Source organism: Ahaetulla prasina, chromosome 1, assembly GCF_028640845.1.
Source record: "Ahaetulla prasina isolate Xishuangbanna chromosome 1, ASM2864084v1, whole genome shotgun sequence".
Taxonomy (NCBI): Eukaryota; Metazoa; Chordata; class Lepidosauria; order Squamata; family Colubridae; genus Ahaetulla; species Ahaetulla prasina.
In genome coordinates this window covers 309,853,516-309,875,722 of record NC_080539.1, presented here as the reverse complement: position 1 = coordinate 309,875,722, position 22,207 = coordinate 309,853,516, and the positions used below count along the sequence as shown (strand labels likewise).

Here is a 22,207-nt window from a genome sequence, read left to right as displayed (position 1 = left end):
AATAAAAACTAAACTTACAAAAATCTAATTCCAAATGTCAGTTTTGGCCTTTGAAAATAATGTATATTTTAGCATTTTCAGATTTGATATGAAGTGGGAATTGTTAGATTACTTGTTTTTCTTCTTGTTTTGACACAATGTTGATTTTGGTCTTCCCAAAATAATACTGGATGTGATCTCTTCCAATTGATCTTATAAAAAAACTTCCTCTCTCCCAAATGCTACCAAATTGAAGCTGTTCCTTCTAATACTACTCTGAAGTGTATATCCACTACAATTGGGTTGTGCATACTTTTTCACAGACATAATCTAATCTCCATAAATCCACGTAACCTTCTGGATGATCCTAATCATAATTTCTATAGGCCATCATCTGCTTATCTCCCATCAAATATATTAGAATGTAACCCACTGTTTTTCTATTGTCAAGAAGACTGTTTACATTAGTCTTCAAGTTCTACAAATGGAATATATAACTCTAGAGAGTGAAACTGCTGCCCTTTTCATCAAATGTCTTTACTAATCATACAAATATTTTTATCTATTATATATACATACACATACATAAGATAATAAGATTCATATCTAGTTCATGGGAAGATATGGAACATATTGAGTACATATTCAGAAACCTAAAAACAATAGTTCTGTATTCTGTGTGTCAGTGTAATATTCCTTTTTTTCCTTTCAGAATTTTAGTAATAATTGTGCTTTTGATTTGCATAGAATTTGAGATTAAGGACAGCTTTCCAAATATTTATATATTAAGCTACTTATACATATAATCTGTATTCAATTTATTTCTTGCCCTAGTAAAAGTGGGAGAGGCAGAGCAAGAGAAAGAGAAAGAGAGACAGAGAGAGGTAGTAAGTCTTCATTGCTGGCCCTTTCATTGAATCTACCACAGCTTTTTATTTTTGTCTTGTCCAGATACCTGAAAGATGTGTCTAAAAATTCAGCTTCTCCTGTATTATTGGAACTGGCCAATGAGGTAATAATTTTTTAAAAGTATTTTTCTTAAAATGTAAGATCCTTATTTGTAGAGGTTTTTAAGAAGTATTCTTAAAATATATGTAGTTTTAGGGCACATCATATATTTAAAATATTGATCTGCTTGTAGTAGGAGTGCAAACAAATATATTAATTAATCAATTAAGGTAACCAACATATTACCTTTTGGATATATTTGTGTAATTTCCATTAATATATATAAACAAGTGATTGCCTTGCATGTATGTCTCATTTTCAGCAACAAGCATTTGAGTTTCTGAGGAACTGGTTTAATTGCTTTGTTTTTAGAGAAATATCCATAAAGTACACTATGGTTTTACAATAAATGAATTTCCTTTATTTTCTATTTTTAAAAATCTTTTTAATATAGGATTTAATGAGAAAAATGGGTTTAATATTAATAAAACTGTTCCTGATGGACATCAAAGTTAAAGAAGTATAGTGTGAGTTTTAATTTTTTATATTGTTGTTATCCACATTTAATAGAAGAAAACTCCTGCATTTTGGAGATGAAATATTCATGTCAATGTAAATTATATGTAGATAGTAAAAAATAGAAGCTTAGCTGGCTTCCTGAAATTTTAGCCAGGTCACCAATGGACTCACTGAAACAAACCAATGTTTGCATAAACCAACTAGAATGAAGACTGCTTTAACATGCTATAATACATTGGAGAAGATTCTTTGCTATGGTAGGCACAGAAAGTTTATAAACTTCCTATATGGTTTCTCAAGAGGAGTCCTATCTTTTTAAACTTGTAACATGTTTATATATTGTAACAGTATCACATTATTTGATTTTAATATTGCAATATGTTTGCAAATAGTTTTGTAAGATTATAATAAGTGCACTGGATTTATTTCTTCCAAGTGCTAAAAACTTTAGTAGCCCCACCCCCAAAAGAGAGAGAGATAAATGGAACTGTACGGCAAGCTCTAATCATTATATTAGGAAGTAAGATTTACAATTAAGTAATATATCTACCAGATACTGGATGATTTTAATGGTCTTTAAAATGTCTACATATTGTAACACTACCAAATGTAAAAGATTGTTTGTTCTGATACTAAGGGATGGTTCTTGTAACTTTAGTTTTGTACTATTTTCTTTATTTTTGACAAAATAATATTATTAAATCAAATACAATACATAGACATTGTTCTAAATAAGCACCTTGTCCTAGATAGACACATAAATATATAATGTGTATAATCTTGCTTGCAACAGCTCCCCCCCATTTCATTCTCCATTTTTAACAGATAATTCTGGTACATAAAGCATTCCCTTATTCAAATACTATGTTAGAACATCTTAGCAATTCATATACTTAGGGATTCTTAAATTGTAACTTTAGAAAGAAATAAAATTATTTAAAATTTTTAAGTTTAAAGCTTAAAATGTTGAAATAACTGTTCAATAGTACATGCAGATATATAGGAAATGTATATTTTTGTAATCAATTTTAGCACATTAGGGAAATATGGGAATATCAAACATGTGATGTATATTTCTACACAATCAAGTTGCCATTTTATGTGGTAGTTAATATTTAAATGACAAATTCCTCCATCTGCTGATCAACAGTATATGGTAACACTTTGAGTCAATCGGTGATTGCTGTAAAAATTGATTAGAAACATATAACATGCTAAATCAGAATAGTGCCTTGTATTTTTGTGAGATGCTGAAGCTTTTAAAAAGATTAAATATGACCATTGTATTATTTAAATTACAGGTTTTTTTAAATGAAAGCAACTCATATATATATTAAAAATAAAATTAGTCATTCTCACCAAATATTTTCTAGTGAGATTTGAAACACTATGAATATTACTTACATGTTACATTCTGACATAAATATGATGGCCCTATTTCAGACAAAGATGGGTTCATGATTAATATGAAAATTAGGAAGATGCAAGTACCTGAACTAATAAGGTAGTCCTTATTCTGGCTGGTCTACCTTCAGTAATTTCACCATTTTTCATGTGTCAGTTCTGATGTGAACTAGCAGAAATAAGCAATTCTTTGTAAAAAGCATTTCTTTCTATTTGGAAGAAATTCAGTGCATCAAAATACATATACATTTAGGGAAAAAAGCATGTAGAAATCAAAATAAATTTTGTTTTCCCAAATATATGAATTTTGAATATATTTCAAAACATATAAAATGAAAAAAATCATGTTATTATTTGCAATTATTTTCATTCAAAGTCTGGCATCTGGTCAACAGTATATTTCATACTGTTTAATAATAATAAGCCTTAACAATGAAGTAGTAAATGAAATAGTAGATATTTTAAAATAGATGTTCAATTCCCAAGTATATTTGAGAAATCTATGTTTCTCTATATTCATTTTTTTTCCATAACCTTTAGGTTTTACTATACAAAGTGATTGATTTAGATATAACAATACCTATATATTTGGATTTTTATCATTACTAATTTAAAACATAAAATATTTTAAAGATTCCCTTAGAGTTTTCCAAACAAATAAGCTGTAGACATTCTTAATGCGTTCAAATTTGCACAAAATTTACCTGCATAAATCACAATAATTTCCGTAGGTTGTAATGCAACGTACAATGTAGTAACCTTTAAATTTATAATAGCTATATTGGAAAAATAAATTAAAATGTCTTTGTTATTGAAGGGGTAAAACATGTAATGATGTCCATCTAGAGGAGACCAAATTGGGGGACGTAGTATTGTAATAATATTGCAGTAGGAAAATCTGGTCCTCAACTTATATAAAAGTGCTAAAAAATGAAAATACAGTCTTTCCTCTTCCCCATAATGAGAGAAAGAGAGTATCAGCCAAAAAGGAGCATTGAGCAATCTCAACCACAAAGTAATTTAGTTGATCTTGAAAACATGCATGGGTAGAAGGAACAGAGTATGCCAAAGGAGTCAGCTAAGTGACACTGAATTAATGAAGTCATATTGCAACCTTTTGTTTCAGGTTTCACTTGTACTGTGTAAATGTTAAACATGTTATTTAATCTTGTCCATGATCATTTCAAACAATAATAAACACAAATCAGTAAAATGAACTATTACGTCGAATGTTTTAAAATTGAAATCCAAGTCCATACATTGCAACACAAATACAATTGCACATAGCTTTGTATGTTGTGGTCAAAAAGATTTATTTATCAGATTATAGCATAATTCTTATCATGTCAGAGAAATGTACCTTTCGGAAAGGATGACTGAGATAATGGAGGATGCATCCTTGACACCTCCTTATTGATCTAAGTGATGAAATAAAACCACATTTTAATGAAAGTTGGTTACAGTTTATCTTTCTTCTAAGGTGGATTTTGCCCCATCACTTATGGCTCGAATTGTGTTAGAAAGATTTCTACAAGAACAAGATGGATCAGTACGTAAGTAATTTGAAAAATTTTAAGTTTATTGATACACAGCTAAAATGTACAACTAAATTACTAAACATGTAAAGTGAATAAAAGGCAACTTTTTAAATCTTGTAAAATTTCCAGTTGTTGTAGGGAAAAATTATTAATGTTATATTGCATATTCCACTTTGGGCTCTTGGAGGAAAGACAGGGTGTACATAAAATTAATTAAATCATTAAGTAAGAACTATAACACAAGTTGTTTTCATCCTCAGAGGTTTTTTGCACTGAATATATGTTTTCCCTCGTCACAGAATTTATATTAATTTTTGTCTTCAAAATTCTTTTATACAGAAAAAAAATACTTCTTAATATTACATGTGGAATTGATTCTTTTAAGATCATAACAGAGTTATGGTAAAAGATTATAACACACTATAGATAATTGTTTATGTCCCTCTAATTACCTACAGTCATATTTTAAGGCAAAATGTTAGTGATAGACAACTTCTGTTGGGGGCAATCCTTTCATCGAGAATTCAAGAAATAAGTATGTTCTTGAAGTTCATTAGACATTAGTAAGAATTCTTAAAATGTAATTGATCCATGGCATAAATAATTTTGCCAAGTAATTCTTGAAAGGAAACTTATACTACTTTAACATTCTGGAACCTCAAAACTTTAAGGTGAATTTAACTGAGCTCAGTACTAGACAGAAAAAAAAACCAGAAAAAAATACAGCTTCAGGAGGAGGTTCAAGGCTAAATTAATTTGCCACTGAAAAAATACATTTTGTTATTTTCTCTGTGTCAACTGCATGATTAAAACCGGCTGTTAAGTGAGCTCTGGGGATGTGCTCGTAAAAGATTTATGAGTAATATTCAATGTGATATTCAAAGTGAGTCATGAATATCAGGGTAATTGCTCTCAGTGTTGGCTCCTTTACTAGGCAGGAGTTTGTCAACTGCCCCATAAATATTTGCCTAGTCTCATATAAGAAAGACAATTTCATCTTTTGCATTTTTATTATCTATTGTAATGTTTACCTTTGGAATTTGACGATGAGAATGGTGAAAGGATTTAGAACGTACTTGACACATGTATTTTTTTTTATTCTTTGAAGGTAAAAAAATAAGCAGTCTGAAAAAAATCTATCATCCACTAGATTAGAGAAGGGATATTATTATTATTATTATTATTATTATTATTATTATTATTATTATTATTATTTACACAAAATGACAGTACACACGGCAAACAAGATAATTATGCTGGATTTCGTATCACAGATCATTATTATTATTATTATTATTATTCCTTTCCCCTTTTATTTTTTTAAAGCTAGGGTTTTTCTATAGACCTTTTTTATTTTTTGGGGAAGCTGTGCAGTTGGTGACTGGTAAGGTTTCACTTGACGGTTTCATTTGAATGAATTAAAGTACTTTCTCTAAAAATTCAATATCATTTCAATAGATGTAGCCTTTAAAGTAACCTGCAGTGATGCTTCATGAGCAAATCACATGATGTCAGAATGGTATGGTTTCGATTTAATCAAGAAAGAGATTAAAGTGGATGTGTGTTATTTTCAACTTCGCTGCAGCACCTCCATTTGTCAAAGTCAACCTTCTGATTGCTTTGGACCTACTGCTATCCAGATCTTGTCAAAATAGTAGTCTGCACAATCCGAGGCAGGTAGACTACTCTCTGCAGCACAGTATCAGACCCTATAAAGTGGAATGCATTGGCTTGTGAATTATAAAGCTAATAGATGGATCATAAATTCTGCAGCTGTTTAATTTATTTTTATAATGCTGGCACAGCTTCTGCTCATTGTATTTAATTTCCATCCTTCTGTAATATTATATAATCAAACAACTAAATAGAAGTTTTTAAATGAATTGTGGCTGAGAATCTTAAGCTTCAGCATTAGCAGTGTAAGCCTTCAGTTTGTGTGCTAACCATATTTAGAATACATATTCTAAATTTAGGGGGAAAAACTTATTTTAAGCGCTTATTTTCTAGAGAGAGAAATAACAATGGTTTCAACTGTGTATATTCAAACATGTTATTACCTTGAAATATTTCTATACTGTGCCAGTGTTTTGATTATTGGAAGTGTTATTATTTCCTTCTGGATTTCTAATAACATTGATGCTATACGTTCGTTTATACAATTTTCAAGCTCAAGGGAGTGTATGACCGCAGTTTAAACTAACATTAATTGCCAGTACTCTGAATGTGAGCATAAAAATCTTAACTATGGTCAAAACAACTGTAATATAGTAATGTTTTCCAAGAGAACGCTTCTTTTGAGGGTGGGAGGAAGCTTTTATTCATGCCAGATTACGGGGCTCCATGGAGTTGGCACAAAGTGATTTTAGAAAAGAGCTGAAAGGTAGGGTAGCTTTTATTCTGACACTCTCTTCCCCTTTCACAGCAATGACCTGGCTGGCCTTTGGCAATGAAATTCAATGCACATGGCTCCACAGTCAAATCATCAAATTTCCCTGTGTGTATATTAGAGTTTTGTAATGTGTTTCCATTATGAAGCAATGCAGGGATAATTGTCTTTGGTAGCAATTAGCTAACAGGTTTGTTCAGTACTATTGGCAAATGCATCCATCATCCCCTCCCTGACCACACTTTTTGTCTAGCTCGGACTATGGAGATCAATAGAATTCTATATAGGGGAAATCACCCCAGCTTTAATGAGCTGCTGGCCTCAGTCAGTCTTGGTTTGTATTTCTAATTTTTACCTTTAACAGTAGATGAAGGGGAATCTTCTCATGGGGCAGGTGTGTATTGTATATGTACTATTACTTCCAGTAGATCAATGTATAGCTTTAAATTGTTCTATACTGAAAGGTATAGGAATTGACACTGAGAGACTGACAGAAACAGTTTATTGCTCTGGTAATACTGTTTAACAGTATGCAGTTTTGGAAATGATTATTGGACTTAGATTTCACTTTTAAGCTGAATGATTTGTATATATCAAGGATTGCAGACTGCATTTATTCAAAGTCATATCCCTCTGAGTTACACAGCTGGAAGGAGAGAAAAAGAACCAGGTTTTATTTGAATCTTCTGTGATTCATTATCGTTGCAATCCTGACCACACTCACCTCAGAGAAAAATATTTGGACACTATGACATATACTTCAGCATAATTTAAATCAAATGTATTATTATGTATTCTTATCAGAGATCACCGTATCAATAAAATAAAATAAAATAAATAAAACCAAAACAGATAAAAATTAATAATTAAGGGTATTGACTGACAAATTTGTCACATTTGCACTAGTTATTGCAGCTTTTTCACCTAGCCGCATAAAATTTGGCATTTGAGTTCATGTAGCATGGTGGGAGTCTAAAAAAAGCACATATCTCTGTCTTCAGGAGATGTTGCAGCAAGAGAGTATATAATCTTTGTAAAATAAACACTACGTTGAACAGTTTCTATTTCTGCAGAGACACAATTCTATTAGTGAGGTTTTGGCGAATGGCCTGCAGTAAAGTCAATGGAAGCACATTTTCCCTAGCTCTAAAAACCCTTTCTTGGGAAGGTTAATATCTGCAGATTCACCTGTGCCTTTCACTATCAGAACCCTGATATGGAAAAGGATGCTGATTTCATTTTAGTATCTATTATCATTCACTTCATGTTTGAAGAACATTTTTTTATTTTATTTTTTGCCTATGGTCATGGCATGTTGTGGAGTAGCAAAGGTTTACACATATCTTCATGATTGAACAACAACAACAGAAACCCTAGATGATCAAAGAAAATTCATGGCAAGCTCAGAATACTCTAGTCTCTCATTCAGTGCTAATATCCAGGGTGAGAAATAGTCATGCTTCAAAATTATTGGAAACAGGCCCTTAGGACGAATATTATCTTTAACCAATATGTTACGATTCACCACTATGCTTTTTCTTCTACTTGGTGCATTCTATCTTGGACCTAGGTACTAGGCTTTTGATACACCATGAATCTCACAGTATGCATTTTAGCAAATAATTCTCTTGAGAAAATATTTCTTCATATAAAGTCCTATTTACATTACAGGAATTGGTTATGTCTAGTCTAGCAAAAAGAAGGACTAGGGGTGACATGATAGCAGTGTTCCAATATTTGAGGAGCTGCCACAAAGTGCCAGAAAAAGCAATAGATGGAAACTAACCAATCTGACAGTGAGAACAATTAATCAATTAATTAAACTTGCCTCTAGAATATGTGGATGCTCCAACATTGGAACTTTTTAAGAAGAGATTGGATAGCCATTTATTCAGAATGATATAGGTTCTCCTGCTTGTGCGGGGGGTTGAACTAGAAGACCTTTCTAGACCAGGTGTCGTGTCCCACTCCTCCGCTGACAGCTGGGTCAGGGAAATCCGAATCAGGCTTGCCTCTGCAGCTCTGCCCAAAGTCCTAGCAAAGTCCTCAGAGCAGGCAGGAGACCAGTAAGTGACTTCAGCAAGATAAGTTCGACTTTTGCCTGACTCAGAGACTGCCAGAAAGTAGATCCTTTATATAGGCCATGGGGTGTGGCTCCATGACTCAGCACTCATTAAGGCCTGCCCCTCCCTTCCCTCTGTTGCCTCCGCCTATCCAGTCTTCTGATGCGAGGGTCACACCAATCAGCTGTTGGTAATAAACCCTCCTCAGGCTCACATGCTGTGGAGGAGGGGGAGGGGTCTAGCTGCTCCGTTTGCCTGGGCATGGAGTCAGGGCTGGGGCAGGGAGATTCTCCTTCTTCTGCAGTTTGTGTGGGCATGGAGCCAGGACTGGGACCGGGAGGCATACATTCCTCAGTGTTCGGGAGCAGGTAAGAAGGCCCCGGCTGCTCTGAGGGCGGGCAAGACACAACACCAGGATGCCTTATGCACGGTCACTCACGCCCTCGTGACATCTCGTCTGGATTACTGCAATGCTCTCTACATGGGGCTCCCCCTGAGGGGCATCCGGAGGCTTCAGTTAGTTCAGAATGCAGCTGCGGGGGTGATAGAGGGAGCCCCTTGCGGCTCCCGTGTGACACCTATCCTGCGCAGACTGCACTGGCTACCTATGGCCTTCCGGGTGCGCTTCAAGGTTTTGGTAACCATCTTTAAAGCGCTCCATGGCATAGGGCCGGGCTACTTACGGGACTGCCTACTGCTACCGAATACCTCTCACCGACCCATGCGCTCTCACAGAGAGGGACTCCTCAGGGTGCCGTCAGCTAGGCAGTGCCGTCTGGCGACACCCAGGGGAAGGGCCTTCTCTGTGGGGGCTCCCACCCTCTGGAACGAACTCCCCCCAGGACTTTGTCAACTTCCGGACCTCCGAACCTTCCGTCGCGAGCTTAAAACACATTTATTCATCTGCGCAGGACTGGATTAGATTTTAAATTCATACTGGTTTTAATGGGTTTTATTATTTATATTGCTTTTTAATAATTCGGCCATGTAGAATAAGTTTTTTAACTGTTATTTTAGTCTGTATTTATATGTACGTTTTATTTGCCTGTGAACCGCCCTGAGTCCCTAGGGAGATAAGGCGGTATATAAATGTGATAAAATAAATAAATAAATAAATAAATAAATAAATAAATAAAGACCTCCAAGGTCCCTTCCAACTCTGTTATTCTGTTATGTTCCATATAAAACTTGAGCAAGAGTTTTTGCCTTGAACCGTTTTAGGGCTGCTGGTTTAAATTTCCTCCCTTTGGTATAAACTTTGTCATATGATTGTATTATAACTGAAATATTTATATTCTAAAAATGTATTATGGTAGGAAAGTATAGGCACTAACTTCCTAGGATCAAGAGCTCTAAATCTGGTGTATCTCGTTGTTTAAATGCTATAAGAAATTATCTAGGGATCCAGAAATCTAAGTTCAACATAAAAAGTTATGCTTACAGTATTTTGTTGATAAATGAAATGACTGCTTTCTAACAATGATTCAAAATAACTTCGAACTTTATTACAATATAAATATATAACCCAAGATTTATTAGGCTAGGAGCCAAAATATGTAAATTCATAATAATAATCATCAAAAGTTGAAAATCAGGAACTTTGTAAAAATGAAAAGAACAGATTCCCTTGATGGAGAAATGTTTACTACTAATAGATTTGTAGTGTAGTAGTTCAGCATAAATTACAGAAGTGGAATTTAGTTTAAAAATACAACATAAGAAAGCCTCAAATCAGACCTTACTTTGGGGCTGTTTTAATGATAAACAGATATGATAGAAATGATATAAAGGAGTAAAGCACAAAATGATAAAAACAAGACAAAATACAGAAGAAAATAGCAACATAAGATGTTAATTAAAAGCATAGCTCACTGAAATTGTTGAGGGCATAGTTGAATAAATATATTGTCAAACTCTTCCTGAAGACTAGAAAAAGGAAGATCATGCATACTTCCCAGGAGAGAAATGATATTTTTAATGCTTATTTTATTTTATGAATATTTCATCACTATATAAAAGCTTCCATTCTAAAAAAATACATGGCAAAAATAACAACAGCAGAAGAGCAGAATAAAAAGAGCTGCATAAAATATCAAGTTAAAATGCCAAGAAACATAAAGGGATATTTGCCTAACACCTACAATACATTCCTGACAAGTTAATTTGACTAGTGGGCTGAGGAGGAAGCTTTCTCTCAAAATAATGCTATCTTCATAGATTATGGATCTTAACCAGGATTGCCAAACATGACCTAGTGTTGTCAGTCCTCACAGGTGGACCAGACAGGAAATAGACCAGATGGACAAATTCTACTTTATTAACAGAATCTTGCAAATCTGAAAGTACAAATCAAATCTCACTGTCTATTTTTACAGCCTGATAAGTTAGTGAGGATCCCTTCTGAGTTTCTTTGTTTGTCTGTTGTGCAGCTGTGGGCGCCTCTCCCTCTTATCTGATTATTCTATGGGAAGCATCTGTCCTCCCCGCCCCATTTCCCAAGGATATTCCTACATACCATTACAAGTGTGTGTCTTGGGATGAAATGGGACTAATTGCTGAACAAACAGATATCACTCTCTTAGAATTGAATAAACATCTGAAAGTTATTTAAGTAGCAATGGAATCAATTATATGATATAAGGTCTTTTTTCTTGAACAAGCTGTGCTTTTTAAATAGTCTTCAAAGTTAGCCCTGCAAACAGTACAGTGCAGTAATTTCACTGAAAAGCTACCAAAAGCACAAGATTTGCAAGGTTCTCTCTGTGCAGGACAGCAACAATTATTCCCTTAATCTGAACTGATAACTTGGACTTCGTGAACAAGGCATTTAGTCCCTCTTAATTCCCAACCCCAATTAAAAGTGTTTATGACCTATAAAACTGTATGCAGTTTGGGTCTGGGTTATTTTCAAAATCATATTTTCCAAGGAGGATCGAATCATTTTAGTCACCATCCAAGTAATGCTCCAGGGCAGGAAAAGGATCTAAGGATAGGATCTAAGAAACAGGCTTTATTTATGTTTGACCGAACTCTGTAGAATAGTTTGGACTTATTTAGTTGTGCTCTATCCATAAGAAAAGTGGCAAAAACATTTGTCACTGCACCTTTGGGAATTAAGTGTTTCACTAGCTGTTTTCAATAATTTTGAATTAATTGTTTTGCTAATTGTTCATTTTAACTTTTGGTCTTTATGCATGATTCTTTTTGCTGTCTTTAGGGATTTTACTGTAAGCTGCCTGGAGTTTGGTAAAATAATTAGAACATAACTGAATCATTAATAAATAGATATCTATTCTTTACAGTGCATACAACCGTATCCATATAGTTTAAACATCTGTTTCTGATTAATTAACCATCTGGTAATAGTACCTGTTATTTATCAAGGTTGGGTTTCAGCTTATTGATCTTTATCCCATTCATTACTTATTCCAGATATTAATTTTGCTGCTCACCAAACCCCAGGTTTGAACAATCTAACTTAGTGATTTCATAAAGATGTTTGAAAAACGTATGGACAATTTGTTATATAACCAGTAAAGTTGCTTGTCTTTTAAAAATAATATTCCTTCATTAAGTTACTACTATGAATTAGCTGATGTTCAATTTTAAACATAAGTAAATACTGAGATCTGAAATTAAAATATCAGCTTCAACTATTAAGACACAATTCAAAAATTAAAATTCAATAACTGATAATAATAGAGCCATTATTACAGGATAAGCAGACAGTTCTTTTTTTCTTGAAGATAAATGATGAGTTACAATTAGAGATGAAATTATTTTAGTGCTGATTGAAACAGCAGAAGTTGAGAAGCAATATATGATCACTGAAGTACAAGAGAAAGATGATGATAACAGGAACATTATGAACAGGAGTTAGTAGTCTGGGAGACAGTTAACCATAGAAAGCTGAGAGATGAGGAGATGGATTAGATTTTTTCACAGTCAGCCATGAAATGATTGAAGTACAGGTTTTTTTCAGAGGCAGATTAATGTAATACTTGCACAAAAAATTTAAATAAGTTGTTATTCATGCTTAAAAATAAAGGCGACAACATAATAGTAATCACAACTAACAGACTTATAAGTACATAAATTCCTATGTACTTGCAAGTCGTGCAAGTTTCTAACATTATATACCAACATTATGCGGTAATTTTCTATTTGTTGGTGCAAAATATTAAAGGACTGCAGCTGTTAATCTTTCCGTCATCAGATAGTGGTCCTCCGATAATTTTCCTTGACTGAATAATTAAAAATATTCAAAAATCATGTCCACGTGACATGATGACCTAACTTTATGCAGTGATAATGACACACATCCCTGCTTGCATCTCCACTGAGGCTATGTGACTTGGAACAAAATGTGTTTAAGACTTAAACACATGCAGTGTGCCAGGCCAAGACTTTCAGCCAAGATCATTTCTTAAAAATAAATAAATTTAAGAATGTGATCTTAAAGAGAATTTTTGTTCCCCATGTGAAATCCCTGGTGTCCCATAAATATTAAACAATTTTTTGTTCATTCAAAATTCTTCAAAATCATGGGCCTTAAAGAGAAGCAGTCATGGATGTGATAAGCCTAATTCTAATTCATAGCAGGAAAAAGTCTTGAAAATGGTCAATCTATTCCTGTTTCTCACAACAGCCAAGTAAGGATATCACCTGTTTCTCACTCTTACTTTCCAAACACTGGAATTCAGAGAAAGGGAAAACAACTTTCTTAATGTTGAGAGTTGAATCAAGGGAACTCTCAAAACATGGTTGGATCAATTTGTAGTCATTCCTACTGTCGTTGCTAACCATAGCAAATGTAAAGGTCCTAGTTTAAGTATGTTTTTTCTGAACCTTGAAGAAAAGAACCTTTTTCTAAAATTTGAACAGATCTGCTGTGAAGAACATACTATCCTCTACTATTCCTAGCTTAAGTTAGCTATAACATTGGGTAATGATTGGTTATTTCAGAAAATTTGCTCTTCTTTCTCCAAATCATACTTTTAATTTTGTGAAGATAGCTCATGGTGAAAATATGGGGAGTGGGGGGACAGTACAGTAGTATAGCAATATTCTGCAAGCAGCACCCTTCACTTCAACACTGATGGCAAACACTGATATGGAAGTCCAAAACCAAGGCAGTAGGACACAATTGACATGAACATGTTGGACCTGGTTGTTGTATTTGATTGATTGACATTTGTTGATCCAAAAAGAGGTCCCTTTCTCATATTCAATTTAGGATTCCCAGCCAACATTTTAAAGGAAAAGAACCATTTTTAAAACCATTTCAATCTGCTGTTTCTGACCTTTAGCTAACAATGTCTTAGAATGGTTTTTACTGGTTAGTATCATAGTGGTTTTAGTTCATAATCTAAATCAAGAATGAGCATCCCAGCGTCCCTTAGTTCCATTGATGCTCTTACAACTCTCTTTACAATGATTGATGAAAACTAGTAGCATAGGTTCCTGCTGTTTCAAAGAGGAGAAGAGATAAAATGTTTAGTGTAAACTCTAAAATAAAGAAAACTACCTCGATTTGTCCTAGAAGCATTACAAAGTCAAATCAATGGTAAGCAATTTGTTGAAAAAAATGTACTCACATGAAAGGAAGATGATCCTGAATTTAAGATTTTACACCAAAAATTTAAGATTTTACACCAAGGAAAGAGGGACCTTGTGTAAATCCATTGTTGCCTTCCCAGCAAATAAAACTTCAACTCCAGTTGAAGTTACATTATTTAAGAACACAAATGTAATATTCTTCTAAGGCAGGGGTCGGCAACCTTAAACATTCAGAGAGCCATTTGGACCCATTTCCCACAGAAAAGAAAACACCGGGAGCCACAAAACTTTTCCCGTCCTGACTATTTTCTGAACGACCACATAGCTAGCATATATAGTTGAATTAAGGATTCTGTTTTCTTCTGAAATTTTTCTTTTCTTGGATTTATCCATGGTTAGCCTATTGGGAGTTGAAAAGCTTAAAAAATTGCGCATTGATGGATGTCGCACATTGGCAGTTGTGATGCATATTTTGAGTGACAGGGAGCCGCAGCAGAGGGATGAAAGACCTACATGCGGCTCCAGAGCCGCGGGTTGCTGACCCCTGTTCTAAGGTAAATACATAAATAGCATATTTTTATATGATTAGCAATGTAAAAATTACTTTTACAACTTCTGCTTTATTAATAAGAAGAATCTATAAAGAATATATATGTTAGTATGTAGCAGGGGTGAAATCTAAAAATTTTCCCTGCCATTTCTGTGGATGTGGCTTAATTGGTGGGCATGGCTTGGTGGTCAGGTGACCGGGTGGGTGGGGCCAATAACAATAAATAATAAAAATACTAAACAAAGTACACAAAACAATAAGAGGTACCAAAGACCAACTTTCACACTTTAAACCCATACAACACAACACAACACAACACAACTGAGTCACACACACACACAAAATGCCACTTACAGCTTTGTGAGATTTTATTTGTTTGTGTAGTTAGAGTGAAACACTACAGAAACTTACCAAATCTCAGAAAGCTGCACAAATATTTTATTTTATTTTATTATTTTATTTATATTTTTAGATTAAAAACAGCTAAATTTAAAACTTCCTTAACTTTAAAACTTCCTTAACTTTAAATTGCTATGTCTAAAAAAAAATAAAACTCCTAAAAAAAATCCTCAATTAACTATTTTTTTAAAGCTCCCCCCCCTTACTTACCAATTTCAAGGAAAAAGGCGGGCAGATTTAGTTGCTCACCGATGAGATAGATTGCAGGCAGGCAGATTCAGTTGCTAGCTGATGCAATTGATTGCAGCAGCCGAAGCAAAGCAAGGCAGGAGTGAGCCCGAAAGAAGCAGCAAGTAGGCAAGTGGGGACCGGACAATTGGGTGGGCATGGGTGGTGGGGGGCAGGGATTTTTGCTACTGGTTCTCCGAACTACCCGCCCCCCATCGCTACCGGATTGCACGATCCGGTCGAAACCGGGAGCATTTCACATATAGTGACATTTGTTTATTTAACGTAATTTATTTAACACCATTGTTAGTTTTACTAATAACACAAGGTAACAAACATATCTAACACATCTTCATCCTCCTATTTTCCCCACAACTCTGTGAGATGGGTTGGGTTAAGAGAGAGTGACTGGCTAGAAGTCACCCAGTTGGCTTCCATGTCTATTGGAATTTGAACTCCTGGTCTTCGGCTTTCTAGCCTTAACCACCAGGACAAATTGGCTTTTATATAGCTTCAGTATTTCTAATAGAAATACAAATTCATAGAGCAAGTACCATGTGGTCCAAGGAATTATTTGAAGATAATATAATAAATAATTCTTACATAAGGAGACACCTTCCCCCAAATTATTTATATCTTCAGCAAAGTTTAATCAAGGAAATGATCTATTTGGGTAATGTGACAAAAGCGGTAGTGAGGAATTATGATGTCCAAAACTAGATGGCTTGTGGTCAGGACATAATAAAGGAGACTTTTGACTAATATAAGATCCATTCTTAATTTAAAATAGTATGTAACATTTTGTAAAATTTAATGTAGGAGCCTGAAGCCTGATAATATAACCAAGTCTTGAGGGACTTCAAAATGTTGAAAGGGATGGAGCTAATCTATCTTGGAGGAAGGAAGACAATGATCAAGGCGAGTGTCATGGCAGAGAAGAAATGTCCCAGCTTGTGGCACCTGCAGCATGCCTTTCCTCCCAGATCTAATGGGGTGGGCAGAGAGAGGTGAACCCTCAGATAGTCCAAGAAGGGCTTTAAAGGTTGAACTGGATTGGAAGCAAACTAGCAACCAGTGCAGTTTGTGGAGCAGAGGTGTGTAACATGCACTGCTCTAGGAACACACATAACTGCCCAGAAGCTTCAGATGTATTATGTGTTAGCTGAAACTTCTGGATACACTTCAAGGGCAACCTCATATAGAGTGTGTTGCAGTAATCCAGTCTGGAGATGACTGGGACACAAATGACTTGTAAGCAGGGCTTGATGATCTAGCAACTCACCACAAGACAAAGCTGTGCAAACACACACACCCCCCATCACAACTGCAAGCTGCTTACGTGTTTTTCTTAGTCAGGTTTGACTTTTCTCTGATAGAGATCTATATATGGCCTTTAAGAGATATACTAAATAAAGGAGAGGATTTTTAAGCCTTTTATTTTAAAAGCTTACCTTAAATTTAACCTCTGTATTTTTATTTTACTCATTCTTCAAGTCCATTATTTGCATCTTTGTCATTGGACCACTGTATGTCAATAGACCACTCACTATATATGAATTAGGTCATAATATCTTCAGTTGTGATTAATGTAAACTGTAGATTATTGTAATGTGTGAATCTAGTGCTGGATACCTTATGTGAGTAATTTCTGTTCAATAGAGAGTGCTACAGACAAACTTCAGCTGGTTTAAAATATGGTCATGACAAAAAACACAACTGGCTACAATATTTGGAAACACAATTCTTTTTGAGTGTGTCAGTTGAGTGCATAGATTGCAGCTGGAATCTATATTGACTTGTAAACTTGTCTCTAGATTAGGGTGAGCATGCCTGGAATAAAACTGAGTTTGCATTGTGCATGTGACATTCTATCAGATATAACTAACTAATATCTATATCAGGAACTTTCTATGTAACTTGCTTCGGTATGACTAAAATGGATCAACTGCTCTACACCTTCCCTTTGATGCTAAAAGCTGTTCTACTCAATGACAATCTGAATGGATCAAAATCATGATGGGCAGTGGATATCTTTGGGGCCATCAGGTGACAACCATCACGTATGGAAAACTATGACTTAGGAAAAGGAATAAACAGCAAAGTGCATGAATTATAAATGAGATTAAAGGAAAAGAAATATAAATTGTGTCTATAAAACTTGTAGAAAAGGAAAAGATGAAGTGGGTCTGAATGAAATTACTAAAATGTATGTCAGAAAGTATGAATCTGAAGAGTTGGTGGGATAAGAAAATAGGAATCTATTAGTTGAGGGCAATTGCATGATATGCTTCAGCAAATTGCGTGAAATAGAAGAACAGATCTGAGTTTTTGGAACATCCTGCAATATTATGCAATCAGACTCAATAAGGCATGATAATAAGGACTGTTTAGTGAGTATATCCTTAGAAAAAGATCTATTTTATATACATAGTATAAGGTAAGTTTTCAAGAATAAACATACACGAAAAAAGAAACAAACATGCAGAACAAGATTAAAAGATTACAAGTGCATTATGGCTTTAAACTAGGTAAAGGTTATGAAAAATAGTGGGGGTTTTTTTGTTCTTTAGCAGGTTAATGAGATACAATGTATATTTTTATATATTATTCAGAGGAAAGGTATGATTAGGAAAATAGATTTGGATTATAGGATGCTTTGCATGAATATGATGGTGTTGTTTGCTGCTGGCTGATAAGAGTGGTATGTAGTATAAGTAAAGCATTCTTCTTGGGCATAAATGGAATGCTTAAATGCTTAAATGTTGAGCAAGGAATAAGAGAAAAATGACTATTTAAAGTATGGGTAAATGTGTAAAAAGTGTTTGTGGTGATTTTAATGGCGTGTTGTTTGGGACCATTAATATGCATGTAATTTTATATACAGAAATTGCATTGTTGAATAACAATCCAAGTGATACTCAGCAAATATTAGTTTTTATGATGCAAATTTGATGCATTAATTTTCAGGTTAGATTATTTTTATGCAAATTATATAGCAAAGAATAAAATAATAAAATTGATGATGATGATGATGATAATGATAATAATAATAATAATAATAATAATAATAATAATAATGATGATGATAATAATGATAATGATAATAATAATAATAATAATGATGATGATGATGATGATGATGATAATGATAATAATGATAATGATAATAATGATGATGATGATGATGATGATGATGATGATGATAATGATGATAATGATAATAATAATAATAATAATATTCAGCCGTGCTTCGCTTTGATGGCAGCCTGACGAAATGGGGGCAGGGGATACATACACGGTTAGGGAAAAATAACAAAACAACGTTTTGGGCTCAATTGCAGTCTTAAATTGAGGACTACTTGCAATTTGAACCTTATTGGACACTTCATTCCTGGAGGGTTTTTAAAGAACAGACTGGACAATCCTTTGTCTGAAACAGTATAGGATCTCTTGCTTGAGGAGTGGGGACTGGACTAGAAGATCACTGTTAGTTTGGGATATGTTCAGAGCCCACACATCTGATGACATAAAAAAATTGGCAAAGTCATCTCAAGTCACTTTGGCCGTTATTCCAGGTGGGCTTACATCTGTATTGCAGCCCCTAGATGTCAGTTTAAATAAACCTTTCAAGGACCGTGTGCGAAGGATGTGGCATGAATGGATGACATCTGGTCAAGCTCGTCTGACAAAAGTTGGAAATCTGAGAAAGCCAGACATAGAACTAATAGCACAGTGGGTTCGTGATGCATGGGAAGATATTCCAGAGGACATGGTGCAACGTGCCTTCAAGAAATGTGGCATTAGTAATGCTATGGATGGCAGTGAAGACAGCGCATTGTATGAGAGTGACAGCAGTGATGATGACGACTGTGAACTCAGTGATGACGACAACGTATATGCGGATAACATCACAGAAGCTGAAGTAGCTGAAGCTCTGTTTGGACAAACAGATGATGAGGAGGAGAACTCCAGTTTTGAGGGATTTTAGCTCTCGTTAGCTTGGTTGCTGTTACTTTTAAAGATACTGTATTTTTGATACCATATTCTTTTTGGGGACCCCCTTTTGCACTTTTATTGTTTTTCGCTCAAATAAATATTCATGTTATTTTACTTGGCTCTATCTTTATTTTTTACATTGACCAGTAGCTGCCTCATTTCCCACCCTAGGCTTATACTCGAGTCAATAGTTTTTCCCAGTTTTTTTGTGGTAAAATTAGGTACCTCGGCTTATATTTGGGTCGGCTTATACTCGAGTATATACGGTATATATAAATACAGTAGTGAAATAATAGAGTAAGTAGTTGAATTTCTGTACTTGGGTAGAATGTTGACTATGAGGACATTTTAAGAAGTGCAAATGCTAGGAGAAAGATAGTGGGTTAGGGTCAGTCTATTTTGAAGAATGAAATTTTATATTAGAAAAAGCAAACTAATTATGTATAAAAAGGTACTTCTGCCCAGTTTGTTACATGGAAGTGAAACTTGGGCATCTAAAGTAATGGAGCAATGGGAACAGAATACTTAAGAAGCACGTGTGATAAAAAAAATAAAAAATAAGAGGACTTTGGCCCAGTCACAGACTCTCAGCCCAACTGAAATAACCGGGTTGTTGTGGGAAAAATAAGAGTAGGAAGATATGTGGAGTATCTTAGCTGCTTTGGGTTATTTGTAAAAAATACTAAAAGGTGATGTATAAACAAACAAACAAGTAATAAAATACACTTAAGAACTAATAGATAATGAGTGATTAATATTGAATACAAACATGAATGAACAGCATAAAAAGATATGTTGAGATGGTTTAGTCAAGGAGATAGAATGAATGAGGACTGGATCATAAAACAAATATATAAAAAAATGAATAGGCTGACAGAAAAGAGAAGACTGAATTAATGAGTTGATGAAATCTTCAGAGTGAAGCGAAATGTTTAAAGAAGAAAAGGCAAAATATGAAGTTGCATATAGACATAGTAGACATAGTAGAAACAAAGATTATTTCCAAGACTGGTATAGTGAACAGTGTTGACTTAAAATAGATTTAGCTATTGTTTTTTTTCTGATGTGTCTTTAATTTTTTTAAATGCCACTTTTTTCCATTCTTCTGTAATATGTACATTGTGATTTCCTCAGGAATTGAAGATTATGATGTATGCTTGTATGTATTAAATTTGAAGAAAGTTTAACAACCTTTGATATCCTGATGATAACACTATGGAAGCTAAAAGTGAGGATATTTAATTTAATTAAAGACAATAGAAAAAGAGAATGGTAGAATATGAAATACTATTACTGGTGTATTAAGCTTTAGATTATACAGATTCAAGAAGCAGTTCCTGACAGGCAACCCTAATAAAGCTACTGTTACTCTAGTTGAAATTAATTGGAAGTAACTAAACAACTGAACAATAACTGAAATATGACTTGGTTTCAGAAATGTCGTATTATTTACAAACCTCCCAAGATTTTAAAAGAAAATCATCTAATATGTTTATGGGAATGTGGCAAAATAATACAGTATGAAATATTTTAAAAATAAAGTTTTTCCAAATTATCAAAACACACTCTAGGGATTAATGGATTAACTAAAGTTTCTGGTTCCACTAGAAGTTGGCAAACGGGCAGTTTCTGGCCTCTGCTGGGCCTCCAGGGGGTGGGGTAGGGTGGAAAAGGCCATTTTCGCCCTTCCCAAGCTCCTAGAAAGCCTCTGGAGCCTGGGGAGAGCGAAACACGGGCCTTCCCATCCCCCCCCCGGAGGCCAGAAACAGCTTGTTTCCCGACTTCCAGTGGGCCCAGAAGGCCCGAAAATCTGCTGACGGCACACGCATGCACACTGTAGCTGAGCTAGGGCAACGTTTGCGTGCCCACCAATATGGCACCTGTGGCACGCGTGCCATAGGTTCGCCATCACGGGTATATATCATTCTGTCACTATCTAATAGTTTTCCATATTTTTGCAGCCTAGATTTGATTGCCCAACAAAAATTAATTGGAGGGGACTTTGTTTTAAAATGTGTGTATATTTCAGAAGAGGTATATCAGATATTTGAAAGCATGGTTTCAACATTTTGGCAGGTTACCTAAATCTAGCAATGATTGCTACCATAAAATAGCTAACCCTGGAAGCAATGGCAGTTTTCAAAATAACTGCCCAGCTGGATTTGGCCAGACAGATTTTTTTTTTATTTGCATTTATATCCCGCCCTTCTCCAAAGACTCAGGGCGGCTTACACTATGTCAAGCAATAGTCTTCATCCATTTGTATATTATATACAAAGTCAACTTATTGCCCCCAACAATCTGGGTCCTCATTTTACCTACCTTATAAAGGATGGAAGGCTGAGTCAACCTTGGGCCTGGTGGGGCTTGAACCTGCAGTAATTGCAGGCAGCTGCTGTTAATATCATCCACTTACCAAAATGGAAATGAATGTTCTTTCTAGGGCTCTTGGATTTTAGTTGCATAAATCTTGATGACTGCTAGATGGCAGCAAAATAATACTATTTGATAAATAGGTGGTAATAGCCTAACCCTATTCATGTACCAAGACAATCAACAGGGCCCCTTCCTTAAATACTTTCTTAGTCTGAAAAGCAAACAATCAATTAAATGGGAGAAGGCCTTTTTTAGTACGTAG

At 34.6% G+C, this 22,207-nt stretch overlaps 1 protein-coding gene across 4 annotated transcripts in view; it reads left to right on the top strand.

The window, feature by feature from the left end:
* The window catches only part of CDIN1 (CDAN1 interacting nuclease 1), a 145,409-nt gene that overhangs the window by 39,963 nt on the left and 83,239 nt on the right, over positions 1–22,207 (top strand). For 2 of the 4 annotated variants that reach the window (XM_058162163.1, XM_058162161.1), the window contains exons 4-5: positions 931–991; positions 4,331–4,403. The exons of 1 other annotated variant lie outside the window; for it this stretch is intronic. In XM_058162163.1, the coding sequence (XP_058018146.1) occupies positions 931–991; positions 4,331–4,403 (134 nt within the window). The remainder of the gene's footprint in view (positions 1–930; positions 992–4,330; positions 4,404–22,207) is intronic. One more of the 4 variants, XM_058162164.1, reaches the window with a different exon arrangement.